General features: G+C 52.3%; 1 protein-coding gene across 1 annotated transcript in view; it reads left to right on the forward strand.

Annotated features, from left to right (window-relative positions):
* Positions 1-13,274, forward strand: part of MDN1 (midasin AAA ATPase 1) — an 84,542-nt gene extending 71,268 nt beyond the window's left edge. The window contains exons 87-102 of the mRNA XM_078877317.1: positions 340-501; positions 1,474-1,621; positions 2,004-2,134; positions 3,037-3,438; positions 3,867-3,968; positions 5,296-5,506; positions 6,341-6,544; positions 6,798-6,958; positions 7,795-7,872; positions 8,316-8,431; positions 9,079-9,253; positions 10,087-10,160; positions 10,712-10,826; positions 11,699-11,771; positions 12,238-12,380; positions 13,028-13,274. Coding sequence (XP_078733443.1) covers positions 340-501; positions 1,474-1,621; positions 2,004-2,134; positions 3,037-3,438; positions 3,867-3,968; positions 5,296-5,506; positions 6,341-6,544; positions 6,798-6,958; positions 7,795-7,872; positions 8,316-8,431; positions 9,079-9,253; positions 10,087-10,160; positions 10,712-10,826; positions 11,699-11,771; positions 12,238-12,380; positions 13,028-13,213 — 2,481 coding nt within the window. The 3' untranslated portion in view covers positions 13,214-13,274. The remainder of the gene's footprint in view (positions 1-339; positions 502-1,473; positions 1,622-2,003; positions 2,135-3,036; positions 3,439-3,866; positions 3,969-5,295; positions 5,507-6,340; positions 6,545-6,797; positions 6,959-7,794; positions 7,873-8,315; positions 8,432-9,078; positions 9,254-10,086; positions 10,161-10,711; positions 10,827-11,698; positions 11,772-12,237; positions 12,381-13,027) is intronic.
* Positions 13,275-14,487: the final 1,213 nt, after the last annotated feature.

Consider the following 14,487-nt stretch of genomic DNA (forward strand, 5'->3'; position numbering starts at 1 on the left):
GAAACATCAACTCCAGCAGGAGGCCCTGGCAGAGCTTGGCTCCTGGTTGAGGGCAGCAATAAATTCAGCGGCGTTGGATTAGCTTAATTATTTCTTTCCCAGCGTGTGTTAAAAGCCTAAATTATAAACCGACCGCAACGCATCCCTCGCTTTGTAAGCCTTCTCAGCCTCGAGCCAGAGGCCGACACACACACTCACTCGCTGTGAGTGTGAGTGACATCCGTGGTTGTGACTTGTAAACCTCCTCAGCCTAGAGCCACAGGCCGACACACTCACTCATTCACTCACTGTGAGTGTGAGTGACATCCGTGGTGGTGACTCGCGGTGTCTCCCTGGCAGGAGGAGTCGGAGCTGGTGGCTCAAGGTGACAACGAGGAGAGTGGGGAAAACAAGCGGAAAGACGACAAGAAACGGGAGCAGCAGCAGGGGGAGGAGGAGGAGGAGGGCATGGATGAGGGCGAGGAGGGTGAGAAAAAGAAAATCAACGAGCAGAAGGATGAGGTGCGTGCTTGCTCGTGTTACCCGAAGAGTGCTTTTGAAATGTTCTTCTGTGTGGCTCTCGGCTACTGACCATAAACGAAATGCATCCATCGCTGCAATCATCTTGACCGCAATTCTCAGCCACTAGAGGAGAATTTTTTTGACCCTGTCATCACTGTGTGTCTTAGTTCAGCGCGCTCGGTAAAAGTTGGCCCTCATTTAATTTTAGCTTCATTATCGGAGAAGGCTTAGGCACGTGTTCAATGTGTGACCCACCAAAGCGTTCTGAATTGCTGCTTGGCCCTCGGCAAGAAAGAGGTTCCTGACCAATGACTTACACCAATGTACACAGTGAGACCTCCTTTACCAGTGGCAAAATATAGTGGTAGGTTTTTACCCTTTCAACTGGTACAAAAACTGACACCTTTTATACAAGGCATCATGTTTGCAATAACCACAACACAAGCAGTCAATTTGCAAACAAAAAGAAACAACTCTGATAATGATAATGATATGCACTGTCCTTGAAGTTGATTGGTCCACACCCGAGACAGCTTTTCTTAGAGCCTAGTCTCCATTGGTGTTGGACCAGATGACGCCAAAAGGCGTACAACTCAAAAACAGCGCACTATCAGAGTATTGAGAGCTCGGTAAGCATTTACCAGAGCGAATTTGACTGCTTGTGTTGTGGTTATTGCAAACAGGATGCCTTGTATAAAGGTGTCAGTTTTTGTACCAGTTGAAAGGGTAAAAACCTATCACTATATTTACACCAATGTCTTTTATGTTTCTTATATGTTTTGTAGAGGAGTCTTTTTAGAATAATTCACAGAAATCCCACAGGAATTTTGTTGAAGGCTCTAAAAGTCCAAGACACTAAAACGGCCTTTGAAGAACTGGGACATGATACGTGAACGTGTGTCTGTTCGTCTGCGCTTCTACGTGTGCGTGTATTTGTGCGTCCGCGTTTCTGTGCCCGCTGCTGTGCCGCAGCGGGACTTTGACGAGAACGAGTCAGACCCGTACCAGAACCAGCAGAAGCCGTGCGACCCCGAGCCCCTTGAGCTCCCGGATGACCTTGCCCTGGACAAGGACCAGGAGGGGGAGGAGGGGGGTGACCAGAGCGAGGAGGACGAATCTGGTATGACGCAGAACCACCGTCATCGCCGACACTTGCACCACTGCACCACCACGGTGTCCCTCCGTCGCCCAGCCCAGAACCGCCGTTTTGTCGTCTCCGCATACAAATGAAATATTTGTTTAGTCCTTCGGCCTATTGCATCTCCAGACCATTTGTGAAACAAGTCTGACTCATGACTAAGACCCTCTGATGTGACCTGGAAAATCCAAATTGGTCCAGAGTTGAATTTTTTTTTTTAAACTTCTGCTGGATGATATTATTATATTGGTCTGGAATTCCAATGGACGGATGGACCACAACAAAAAAGGCACATGTGCGTGGAGACACAGAGTGGAGCTCTGTGTATATAATGAATGAATGAATGCGCTGTCGTGCACTGCAGGAGACAACCCCCTCGATATTGAGGAGAGGCCGATGGAGCTCGACAAAGAGAAGGACAGCGGGAAAGAGACGGAAGAGGGGGAGGCGGGCGAGAGGCAGGAAGAGGAGGCCTCTGCGGATGCAGGCACACAGGTACACGGCGACTTTACCCGGGTCGCTCTCCTGCTCTCTCGACTTCTCACCTCTGTCTAATCAAGATCAACATCAACCAAGGCCTGAGGCTGGCACAGGCAAATGCGGCACTGCGAGCCCCGGTACTTATCCTCCGCACCTCCCATTGGCACGGTTGGCTATGTACGGTGCAAAAGAAGTTCAACATACGTACAGTTCAGTGACGGTCCAGACACAGACTTGGCCTCTACCATGGTTTAACTTGTCTTCGATGTGCGAGGTGGCCCGGTGGCTCGGCAAGCCAATACCGGTGTCGGGGCACTCGGTAGCAGGCACAGTTGAGAGCCTGGGTTCTAATACAAGTTTCCGCTGCAGGTGTTTTAATAATATTAATAATGCAATTTATAACGCGCGCAAATTTGCGGACGTAACGGCCGCAACTCAGAGGCGCGGGAGCCAAGCTCGGAGTCGCTCGAAAGCGTGATTGTAGAGGTGAGTTTTTAAGTCTCTCTTGAAGGAGGCGATTGTGGTGATGCTGCGAATGTGCAGAAGGGTGATGGCGTTCCAGACTGTTGGGGCTGTCACCGAGAAGCGGCGCATAGACATGACCGTCCTGGATCTTGGTATCAAGAGGAGGTCGTGAGTTGCGCTGTGCAGGCATCTGCCGTGTGCTGAGCTGCAAGTTGTCAATAATGAAGAAAGGTACGGCGGGCAGGCGGATATGAAGGCATTGTGGCAGAGGCAGGCGATCTTGTATATGACACTACTGACGATGGGTAGCCAGTTGGGGGCACGGAGACAGGCAAGTGAGTCGAGACGGGGATGAGTGTGTAGCGAGTTGATGGCCCCATAGTTTGGTGAACGGTGAGCCTTCTGCGGTTGCGTTCACCGTTGTTTACATCACGATCGTCTTATTCTCGTAGCAGGCGGAGGAGGAGGATGAGGAAAAAGAGCAGGGAGCTGAAGACTCCGAGAAAGAGGCCATGGAGAATGAAGCGAATGGCGACGAGGTGAAAGAGGAGGACGACGAGGGGGAGGTCGGCGAAGAACGTGGAGAAGGAGCCGAGGCCTCCGGCGAGACCGAGGAGGGAGGCGCCGACGAAGACAAAAAGGAGGCGGACAAAGAGGATGAGCGCAGAGAGGAGACGGCGGCCGGCGAAAGCGACCGCGGGATGGAACCCAAGGGGGAGGAGGAGGAGGAGGAGGAAGCGGCGGAGGAGCGCGCGGAGCGAGCGACGGACGGCGAAGCGGCCGACGGGAGCCTGCAGAGCGAGCTGGCGCTGGAGCGCGCGGGCAGCACGGCCCAGGAGGAGCAGGGCAAGGAGGTGGGTGCCCACCCGCGTCACGGTCGCACCCCTGTGATCGTCTCACGGGAATGGACAGTTGTAGCGATGCATGTCACAAGCGTGTCACAAGCATGTCACAAGCATGTCACCCCCCGACCCGCCGGTGACCGTACCAGCTCCCAAACACCATGGCGCAGCGTTTAACTTCATCTTAACATTTCATATATTGTCCTACAGGATAGGTGATAATAAAGTGTTTCTATATATATTAAACTGATGCGAGCTACCTCTCCTGTGTAAACATGATCTGGATCGCATCGGCGACCTGGGTTACATCGAAGGTCGAAGGTCGCGGGGTCTGCCGTTGACGTTACGTCTCCTCGGGATTTATCTAAATGAAATGCTTTGTTGGGGTGTCTCCTGTCAAGAGACGCTAACTCCCTTGGCCTGCCCTGTGCCGCGAGCAGGAGTACGGCACGGGCGCCGCCGAGAGCTGCGAGGCCGAGGGGCACGAGTCGGACAGGGTGGCGCCGCTCGCTTCTCGCCGGGACGCGCGCGACAACACCCAGGTGCCACGCGCCTGACCCCCCCCCCCCCCCCCCCAGGCAGGCGAGATTGGGCGCGTTGCAGTGTCCACGCGGAGGCGTGCGCGCAAATCCCGCGCCCGAGCAGATACAATTTTCTCGGGACTTGCCTTTCCTCCCCGGGAGCGCTTCAATCAAGTTTCAAGTTCATGTATTAGGTGTAGCCCTGTGAGCCATTCGGCTCTTGAATCGGGTGCAAGCGCAACAAACAAAAACCAAAAACATGAACAAAAAAAATCTTAAAGTGAATATGTGACTGAGTGCAAACAGAAAATACAAGAAAAGACAGCTAAATATTGCAGAAAAAACACCGTACACCAACGCTGTGTGCAAAAATCCCAGTGGGATACAAGTCAAACAACAACAACAACCACAAGACAACTTAGATTAAGGCCATCAGTCTCTGTACTACAACAAACAAACATGGCTAAACCAATACACTTTTCGAAATCACCAAAATAAAGCCATGAAAGCAATGAAACAGTGATCATAGGAACTGTGACGGAATTTTCACAATAAACGACATAAACAACATGTGCTACCAAAACCCTGCAGCCATAGCTGGTTGCATGAGTCACTCCACAGCAGCAGGAGCATCAATCGGAGTAATCTAATTTTTCAATGCACCTTTAAGATCAGCACACTAAATCAAAACACAGGTCATACTTTGTAGCGATCATCCGGAGCGAAACATGTTATTTTAGGCCACTGAATAGCACTGGCAGCTAGGGGTGTACAGCTCCTCGCATCTTGCAGCACCGTCGTCTTCCGCACGTGTCCTGTAGCATCCTACATGGTGCCATTACCGTGCACTGCACGTCGTCTGGATATGACGGTCACTGCATTGCACGCGTCAAGATGCGCTTCTACGGTCGTCTGGAATGCCCTTCCTTCCGTTATTCGGGAGCCACTAGAGCCATTCACTTTGAAATCTAGATTGAAAACTCATTTCTTTAGAACTGCTTTTTGTTTCATCTTAATTTGAAGATTTCGTGACTGCAGGAATCCATAATCTTTGATTCTTTCGGTGAAGTCACGTAGGTAGAAAAAATAATAGATCACGACGTTTCGATCGCAACACAAGCAATCGTCATCAGGCGAGACAACCACAGCAAGAAAAAACTGCTGAAGCTGGCGAGAGATCTGCCGTGGCACGAGGTTTAGTTTTCTGGTCCTTCCCCCGCACCTCCGATCAGCACGGTTGTGCTCTGTATGCCGTTGCATTCAATGACACCGTAAATCCAAATGCATAGTTTGTATTGCACACTGCACTTGTTGTTGACGCGGCGCGCCATCCCCATTTCCGTCTCAGAGCTACAAGCGCAAGCCGGGCGAGATGAACGAGCGGAGGACCCTGGGCGACCGCGAGCAAGACAGCCGAGCCAACAAGAGGCTGAAGACGGTGGACGCGGAGGAGCGCACGGAGCGGCAGGGAGAAGCTGAGCAGAAGGCGCGGGACCAAGACGCAGAGCTGTACCAGCACATGCCGGAGCCCAGTGGGCAGCACGACCGCGTCACGTTCGGTGAGGCCGCCTCCTCGTTAAGACGCCGCCGCCGCCTCTCACGCAACTCGCCGCTCGCTCCGCGAAGCCCGTGGTTGTAAGATGCCAACCGAAGTGACCACATCATGGGCAGTAATAAATGCTCATTAATTGGCTGTACAGTAAAACCTTGGATTGCGAGTAACTTGGTCTGCGAGTGTTTTGCAAGATGAGCACATTTTTTAAAATAAATATTAATTTGATAAACGAGCGAGGTCTTGCAATACGAGTAGTACGTGATCACGCTTTGTCTGCCGAGCGTCACGTGATCACAACTGATATACGAGTGCTTTGATATACGAGTGCTTTGGATTACAAGCACGTTTCCGGAACGAATTATGCTCGCAATCCAATGTTTTACTGTATTTTTGTTGAACTTCTTTTTCACCGTACGTAACCAACCGTGCTAATTGGAGGTGCGGGGGAAGCATGCAAAAATAAACACGAATGACTTTTCAATCTGGATTTAAAAGTGCATAGCTCCAGTGGCTTCGTAATATCGGAAGGAAGAGAATTCCAGATGGCCACAGAAGCGCATCTGAAAGCGCGCGATGCAGTGACCGTCTTTGTTCGATAGTTAGCCAAAAGCCCGCTGCGAGGATGACCACCAGAGTTTGCGTGGTGGTTTATGCTGCTCGACAATAACACCTTGATGTAATAGAGAACCGCAGAGCTTGGGCTCCAGCTCATCACGTGGCTGCCTTCATGCTCGGCGCGTTATAAGTTGAAATTGTTATCACATTGAATAACGCCACAGATAATTGCGTTCTCACCGCGCAAACATCTCATGTCGTGCCCCCTCCGTCTCCTCGCAAGATGCCGCCACGCTGGAGCAGCAGGAGCTGTCCCGGGCGGTCACGGACGGCGCCGAGCAGCAGGAGGACGAGGGCGCGGACGATGCCGCCACGGACGAGGTTCCACCACCGGACGAGGTGGACGATGCTGTGGACGAGGAACTGCGCGCCGTGGAGGCCAAGGAGATGACGGCGCAGGACAAACCGGCGTCGTGCAGCGTGCCAGGTGACCATTGGGCACTGCCGCTGAGTGACACCTAAAACACTGTCCCCACGTTCCGTATATGAGGCAGACCTCTGTAATGTTTTTTTACTGGACTGGTACAATGTGAAATATGTCGTGAAAATGTGGCTCTCTCTTTCAATGCAGCTTTTGTCCTTCTCCGCCTGTGCGTGTCCCCATTCTGAGTGGAGGATGCTTCTTCCAGGAGGGTTAATTAATTCGCTTTATTTATATTTTACCTTCTCTCGACCCCCAGGGAAAGAGTCAGCGGAGCCCAGCTCGGAGCTGGAGGGGGCCACTAAGGAGGACGGTGACGTGGAAATGACGGAGATCGAGCCGGGGAGCGGGCCCACCGAGCGGAGCCGGGAGTCCACCTTTCACACCTCGCTCACCGCCCTCGCCGAGACCGAACCACAGGTGCCGGTTTGGGCCGTGCGGTGGATTCGGCGAGCGAAATGCCACACGGGCTGTGCGACCGCCTCTGATGTTCTCAGGCTCGTGTGCGGGTCTGGTTCTGTTGTTGTTGTTGTGCTCGAGAGTGGCGCGTCTGCCAAGCGTTCATAACGCTCGTGAGATTCTTATGAATGAACGAACGAACATCTAAAGTTACGCATCGGTCTGGTCGTCAATCCACTGATGAATGAGGGCCTCCTCATGCCGTGCGGTTCGTGAGGGTTATTGGGTCATGCTTTGCCACACTGGTCAGCGTGGGTTGGTGAAGGTGGGGATCACAGATGGATTTATCTTCGCTGCCTTCTACTGCAAACTGTGTAGCACGGCCCCCCTGAGTCAGCTAAGGCAACCTGTTTCCGCGTGATGTTCATGCATCAAAGCACTGCCCGGGCTCAACCCGGCTTAACTTCTGAGTTTTGACGAGATAGTCGGGGTGCATTCTGGGTGGTTCAGTCAGAGGCAAAGCCCACAGTGTGCGGGGGTCACTTACACCAGCGAACCTCGACGGTCTGATTTTGCATGTTTACAATTCTCCACTCTCCTCTATTCAAGATACAAATTAAATTGTGACGCTCCGCACACTCCCCGACGTGTACGTACACGCACGCCGACGAGAGACCTCTCTCTCTCTCAATGTGACTCGGCGCTCTCTCCGTCACATGGGGTGTGTCAACCAATCATTGGGCGGCAACATGCAGCCACGTGACTGCCGATGTTTAGTTCAGACCCTCTGTGGCAGTGCGTGTGGCAGAGCGCCTAAAACAAACAAACCCTTGCTTCCGCGCCCGTGTCACCGTCAGAGTGTGGAGGTCATTCGCCAGCAGCTGGAGCAGCAGCTGGAGGTGTGGAGACACCCCACGGACGAGCGACTGGAGGAGGTGAGCCGCTTCCCAATACAACGAGAACAACAATTTATAACGATGAGCCCACAACGGAGAAAACGTCTCGGAGCGCAAGGTTACACGGGAGGAAAGTGGTCGGGGAATGGCAGCGATCGAGCAAGGGAAGGAGACGAGAGAAGCAAATCAGTGGGTTCAAAAGGAACGCTTTTAAGGAGAGACTTGAATGCAGGAAGAAGAGGGGTCCAGGCAGTGGAGCCTGAAGAGAAAGTTCCGGCGGGCGGGGGGGTAGGTTATTGTGGCTAAAAGAAAAAATATATTTTTTTCTCCTCGTATTCCTCGGAAGTCTCCCATGCCAAGTGCTTTGCAGGCTCAGCTGTGCTCGGCGTTTGAGATCCGACAAGATTGGGGACATGGCATTTTCTCGTGTTTACCGTGCATGTCGTGAAGCTCGGTGTGCGCGTGATGTGATGTGCGCGCAGGCACGAGCGGCGTCCGAGGCCTGGCAGAGGTACATCCACCTGACGAGCCCGCTGGCTCAGCAGCTGTGCGAGCACCTACGCCTCATCCTGGAGCCCACGCAGGCGGCCAAACTCCGGTGAGAGGATCCCCCTTGCGCGTGCCGGCATGGGATGTAACGATCATCATCATCGTCGTCGGCCATTTGTCAATCCACTGCTGGATGAAGGCCTCTCCCAAGCCTCCGCACACCTCTCACAATCCTGCGATACAACGATCATCGATTCAACCGGACTTAAGCCGAATCTTGCACTCACGGTCTTCCTTAGTCCTCTGTTTGTCCTCTGTCCAATGGGAGGTGTATGTCACACAGCGGGTAACGCGAGTCGCAAGATAGCGGACACCAGTCACGTGATGGATGACAAGTCACGTGACTTACAATATATTAGTCGCATGATACACAACAAATTGCACTGAATGCGTTATTAGCCAAGGATTACTTTGCAGTGTTTTTTAGATTCTTTGTTCTCCAACAAAGGCCAAGTCAATGACGTAGTTCACCGAGTGTGCATGCAGTGCAACTGCACGGGGGCTCACGGACCAAGGATGGAGGGGGGGTGGATGATTTGGACAGGGGGTGGTCCCCAATTCCTTCCTTGAGCCTGGGCCCATGCCGACTCGCGCTGCACCGCCGCTCTGGCTGAAGCCCCAGCGGCCCTGCAGTTCGTCAGCTTGACCATTCGTCAATGTACCTACGAATCCCCCCACCCCACCCGCTTCCTCCAGGGGAGACTTCCGCACCGGCAAGCGGTTAAACATGCGCAAGGTGATCCCCTACGTGGCGAGCGGCTTCCGCAAGGACAAGATCTGGCTGCGGCGCACGCAGCCCAGCAAGCGCCGCTACCAGGTGTGCGTGGCGGTGGACGACTCATCCAGCATGCTCGACAACCACTCCAAGCAGGTGCGCTGGGGGGCGGTGCGGGGGGGGGCGGTGCGTGGGGGGCGGTGCGGGGGGGGGCAGTGCGGTGGAAGGTGCCGCTTCCGGTCAGAAGCGATGGGGGAGGGGTTATTTGACCAGGACGCCACGGTGGCGAGACGTTAACTGCCTCGCCAGATATATGCAGAAGGTTCGACCCCGACCCTTCTATATTTGGAGTTTTTGCATGTATTTCCTGTGGTCGCGTGGATTCTTATGTGGTTCCTCCGGTTTTTCGCGCCACATTTCAAAACATACATTTAAAGTATTTGGCGGCTATAAAATGTCCACGTGATAAGCCAGTTCGTTGTCGTTATAATTTGTGATAGCCAAGTCGCTTCTGAAAAACTGCTAGATTGCTCAGTGGGCCTTAACTGGTCAAATAAAATTCTTCACCATGCTGATTAGTGAGGGTTTCGTTTTAATGGTTAAACTTTAATGAAATCAAACGTGACCGGGCGGTGGAGGACTGAGTCTGATGGGGCATAATAAGGTCACTCATGAGTTGGAATATTATTGACCTTGTCCAAAGGACAGGCTGGTACTGACTTGTAGTTAGATGCTGTTGGAGTTGTCATCTGACGCACAAAAAAATGAGAGATAAGCTAAAAGTAAATTATTTTACCAGATAAAACCCACTGATCTATTTAGCTCTTTTTCAGAAGCTCAACGAAGTGGCCTATCATGTGGAAATGTAATGCAGCCAAATGCTCTACACGTGTGACGTTGATTCTAAATGTGGCGGGAAAAACCGGAGGACCCGGAGAAAAATCCACGCGACAGCTGTTCTTACCACGCGGTTTCCCCTTTTTCCTCAGCTCGCCTTTGAGTCTCTGGCCGTGATTGGCAATGCGCTGAGCCTGCTGGAAGTCGGGCAGATAGCGGTTTGCAGGTAAGAGCGTGTCCACCCACCGTGCTCATGGTTCTTTAACGCATGCAGACACAATGACCGTTCTCTGTGGAGCCCGCTGACTGTTGGGGCAAGTGCTGTTAGCATGGTTCCTATTAAGGCCAACACGGTCACTCCCACCCAGATGCCTTTGTTCCCCTCCCATCTCTTGTTGTTTATATACCATGCTCATTTAAGGTTCAGCTAATCGAGGGGAGGCCAAAGACACGTTCTGAAACCACTTGCATACTCTTGTTAAGCTTGGAATTGAACCCAAGTCTTTGGATTCACGGCACAGCGTGTGAATGACTGTGCCCCACCATGCACACAAAGCAGGCATACGCACCCATGCATCCACACCCACATATGTGCATACACAAAGCAAAGACAAAGGTCCCCCGTATAGCCTTAGCAGACTTTTGGGGCTGTTCGCGAGCACCTATAAAGGCCGGCACGGCACACGAGAGGGGGGGTGGGTGGCCCTCAACACATGCAAACGCTGATGGACAAACACCAACACACTCGGCGCTTGCCCTCCCCGTGCCGCCCCTCAGCTTCGGGGAGACGATGCGCCTGCTGCACCCCTTCCACGAGCCGTTCACGGAGCAGGGCGGCGCCGCCGTGTTGCGCAGCTGCACCTTCCAGCAGAAGAAGACTCACATCGCCCAGGTGACGAACGCCCCGGTTCCACGGCTCCAGAATCTCCATTCGTGCTGCCGCGGTCATCTCGAACCAGCCTTGGAAATGATTCATAGCCCCACCGACCCAACCGCCTAATCGCACCCACTCAACCCGGCTACCCAGTCAATCCATCCAGCCACCCAACCACCCAACCACCCAACCACCATGCTTCAAAGAATCGTCGCAATTTTGGCGTTGCAATAAAACTCAAGATTCTAATTCTTTTTGTACGTTTTGTATCTTTCCCTTGGTAAAAGTCCCAGCTGTACCTCCCACTCTTTGTCTCTCCCCATACACGGATGTGTATGTGATGGAACCCGATGGCAGAGTGGCCTTTTTAATGATTTCCAGTCGAGGTTTATTATAACTTTGAGAGACAATCCAGAGCACATTTGTAAACCTGTTTTACGCTGACAACTTCCCGTCCCCTTTCATACCGCTAGTTAACTTCCAAGGACAAACGCGTGTCAGAATGTGTTGCAGAATCCATGCGTCGCGCAATAGCTGAGCTTTTGCTAACACCTGACCATGCTCTGTGTATTCTCCAGCGAAATGTTGCATCGAAAAAAATCTAAACATTTTGCTTGCTTTCCGGCACTCCGCTCTGCTAAAAGAAACAATAAATCAATTTGGCATCTTTGCCCATGTGACAACTTTATTTGATTAGTGCTGTGGAGGGTGGCGGAAAAAATAGTTGACAATTGGCATTGTACCTACGCAATCTAAACCCTCCCCCCCCAAAAAAAATTAGAACCCATGCGTCTCATTGCGTGGATGCTGTCGGTGGTTCCCCGTTGCGATGCCGCCGAGTTCACCTGCGTTTACCCGCGTTTACCCGTGCGTGTTTCGTTTGCTTTCAGTTTCTGGAGGAGGCGACGAGGATGTTTCTCTCTGCGCGGCAGAACCAGCAAAGTGGAATTAAAGGAGCCCTGGGTGAGTCCGACCGATCTGAGACAAGCACCACAACTCTATACGTGCAGTTTTGACAAGCTCTTCTGCGGCCGTCTGGAATGCTCTTTCGATATTAGGAAGCCACTGGAGTGATGCAGTTTTAAATCTAGATTTTAAAACTCATCTCTTCACAACTGCTTTTTGTGTTTAGTTTGTTGTCCTTCCCCCGCACCTCCGATTAGCACGATTGGCTATGTACAGTGCAAAAGAAGTTCAACATACGACAAATAATATCTGGAAGGTGATATTGCAGAACTAGTTCTGAGATAATTCAATTGACTCTGCCATAATGCCCAAAGCATATTGCTCTAACTTCACGAGGCTCACGCACATCGTCTCCGTGTCTCTCCTGGCTGCGCTGCCCTCAATCTGGGATCGCCCCGTTGCGCCGGCTGTGACCTGGCTGGCAACCCGCTCACCCATCGCCCCCTGCGCCTCGTCCTCACAGAGACGTCGCAGCTGCTCCTGGTCGTGTCGGACGGCCGGGGGCTCTTCCTCGAGGGGAAGCAGCGCGTGCAGGCGGCGATCCGCGACGCCCGGGACGCCGGCGTCTTCCTCATTTTCGTCGCCCTCGACAACCCAGACAGCAAGGTGAGCGAGTGGCGCGCGTGTCCTGCCCCGTCTGTCCGTGCACGCCTCGAACCACTGCACGCCTCCGCAACTGCACTAATAGCACAGGCGAAGCATTGATTGGCCAAGAACGTGCAGTTATCCTGTATTTAGTGGGATTTTTTAAAATGTGTTGTGTGTGTGTCTGTACATACGAGGGTTACCACAATGTTTTGCCAGCGACAGCTCCGATATTCTCACTCCCACGTCATTCCTTTCTTGCGTCCGCGTCAATTCCATGAATTATTCTTGGCAGTTATATTTACCATAGCAAAAAACCGCTACTGGCAGATAAGTCCCAACCAAATTTCAAAACTCACGACGGGAAGAGGTAGGCTGGACATTGCGATTACATCTCACACTCCTTGCATCTCACTCGTAGACACGCCACACATCCACCTCACCCATCCCGATTCCTCAAAAGCAGTCACTCTCGCTCGCATTAATTCCTGCCTCCCTACACATCCCAGTTGCCCTCCACCAGCGTCTTGCACTCCACCGTGGTCTTGTGAAACGTAAAGATTTTACCGTTGGCATTCTCAAACTCGGTAGATTCTGCCGACCGCCCTTACTCTCTCTTGACCCCCTTACGTACCCCCCACCCCCGTCCCACGCTCCCCGGCCTCCAGGACTCGCTGCTCGACATTAAAGTGCCGATCTTCGGGGGTCCCGGGACGCTGCCCGAGATCCGCTCTTACATGGACGAGTTCCCATTCCCGTTCTACGTCGTTCTGCGCGACGTCAACGCCCTCCCCGAGACGCTGAGCGACGCCCTCCGCCAGTGGTTCGAGCTCGTGACGGCGTCCGATCACTGAGATCGTCGACACGGCGCGGGGGCAAAGAGGAGAGACGCGGGGTGAAGGTTTGGCGATGTCGAGCGGGTGGGGAGGACGGGCGGTGGGGGGGGGGGACTTGGCGAGGGAGAGGAGACGGTGGCTGGGGAGGGGAAGAGGCCTTGGGGTGAGAAAAGGATTGGGCAAGAAAGCTGAAATAAAGATGGGGGAAAAAATCATGCACACACATGGATTTAGTCATTCTTCCCAACATGCATTTTTCTTTGGAAGTATTTAATTAGCAGTACTGAAGCCGACAGGTGGTTGTCAGGGTTAAATGTGTTGGCATATTTGAAAATAGTCCTTTTTGGCCTGATTTGTGCCTCCCATGTCTTGGGCAACGTTTTGGTGAATGTTGCTGTTTTTTTTCAGTAGGTTAAGTCCCGATTAGCGACACAACTTTATATTACAGCTTGTTTCATATTGGATCATCTTCGAGATCATTATTTGATTTCCCCTTTATGGACAGGTAGAGATGGAGCCAATGTGGAAAATGCTTTTAACCTTCGTTGGAAAGCATTAAAAACTAAGTTAGGAAATGTAAGGAGAGGGGAAAAGCTGGCGAAGATGAAACCGCAGCATAAAGTTAACGTAACGTTTGAAACCTTGTGGTAACTTTCATATGCAACGTGGGTTTAGCATTGTTACTGCATCACTGTACAATGTGTTTACCTCAAATAAGCGTTCACCATTGTGTCACGTGTCCTCAGCCCTTTTAATAATAATGATAATAATAAAAGATTAATTCTGCGTCACCGTGCCTCCTGTGCTTACTCAGGGTCATATTCTTATTCACGGCTCGGCTCGGGCTCAGCGTCTAACATGGCCCAGCTCAGACCTGAGCCACTCGGCTGCTTCCTAAGATGCACGGGCGGCTCGGCCGTGGCTCGGGGCGCTGCGGAGATGTTAACTCGATCCGTTGATGTGCAGGAGGTCGTGGGTTGTATCCCCCGACGCTGACGCCTGTATATTTGGAGTTTGCATGTTCTCCCCGTGGTCGCGTGGATTTTTCTCCGGCACTCCGGTTTATCCCTCCACATGTAGAAACGTGCGTTTAAGAGTATTTTGCTGCTCTAAATTTCCGCACTATAAGCCACTTTGTTGAGCTATCATTTGTGGCCAGGTCGCTCATGAAAACGAGCTAAACAGCTCAGTGGGCCTCACCTCGTAAAAAAAAAAAATTTGTAGGCTCAGCTCACGGAAATCCTGAGCGTTGCTGGGATCGTGCTCAGAGCCGGCTCAAGTTAACCGTGCCT

This window comes from Lampetra fluviatilis, chromosome 47, assembly GCF_964198595.1.
Source record: "Lampetra fluviatilis chromosome 47, kcLamFluv1.1, whole genome shotgun sequence".
NCBI lineage: Eukaryota > Metazoa > Chordata > Hyperoartia > Petromyzontiformes > Petromyzontidae > Lampetra > Lampetra fluviatilis.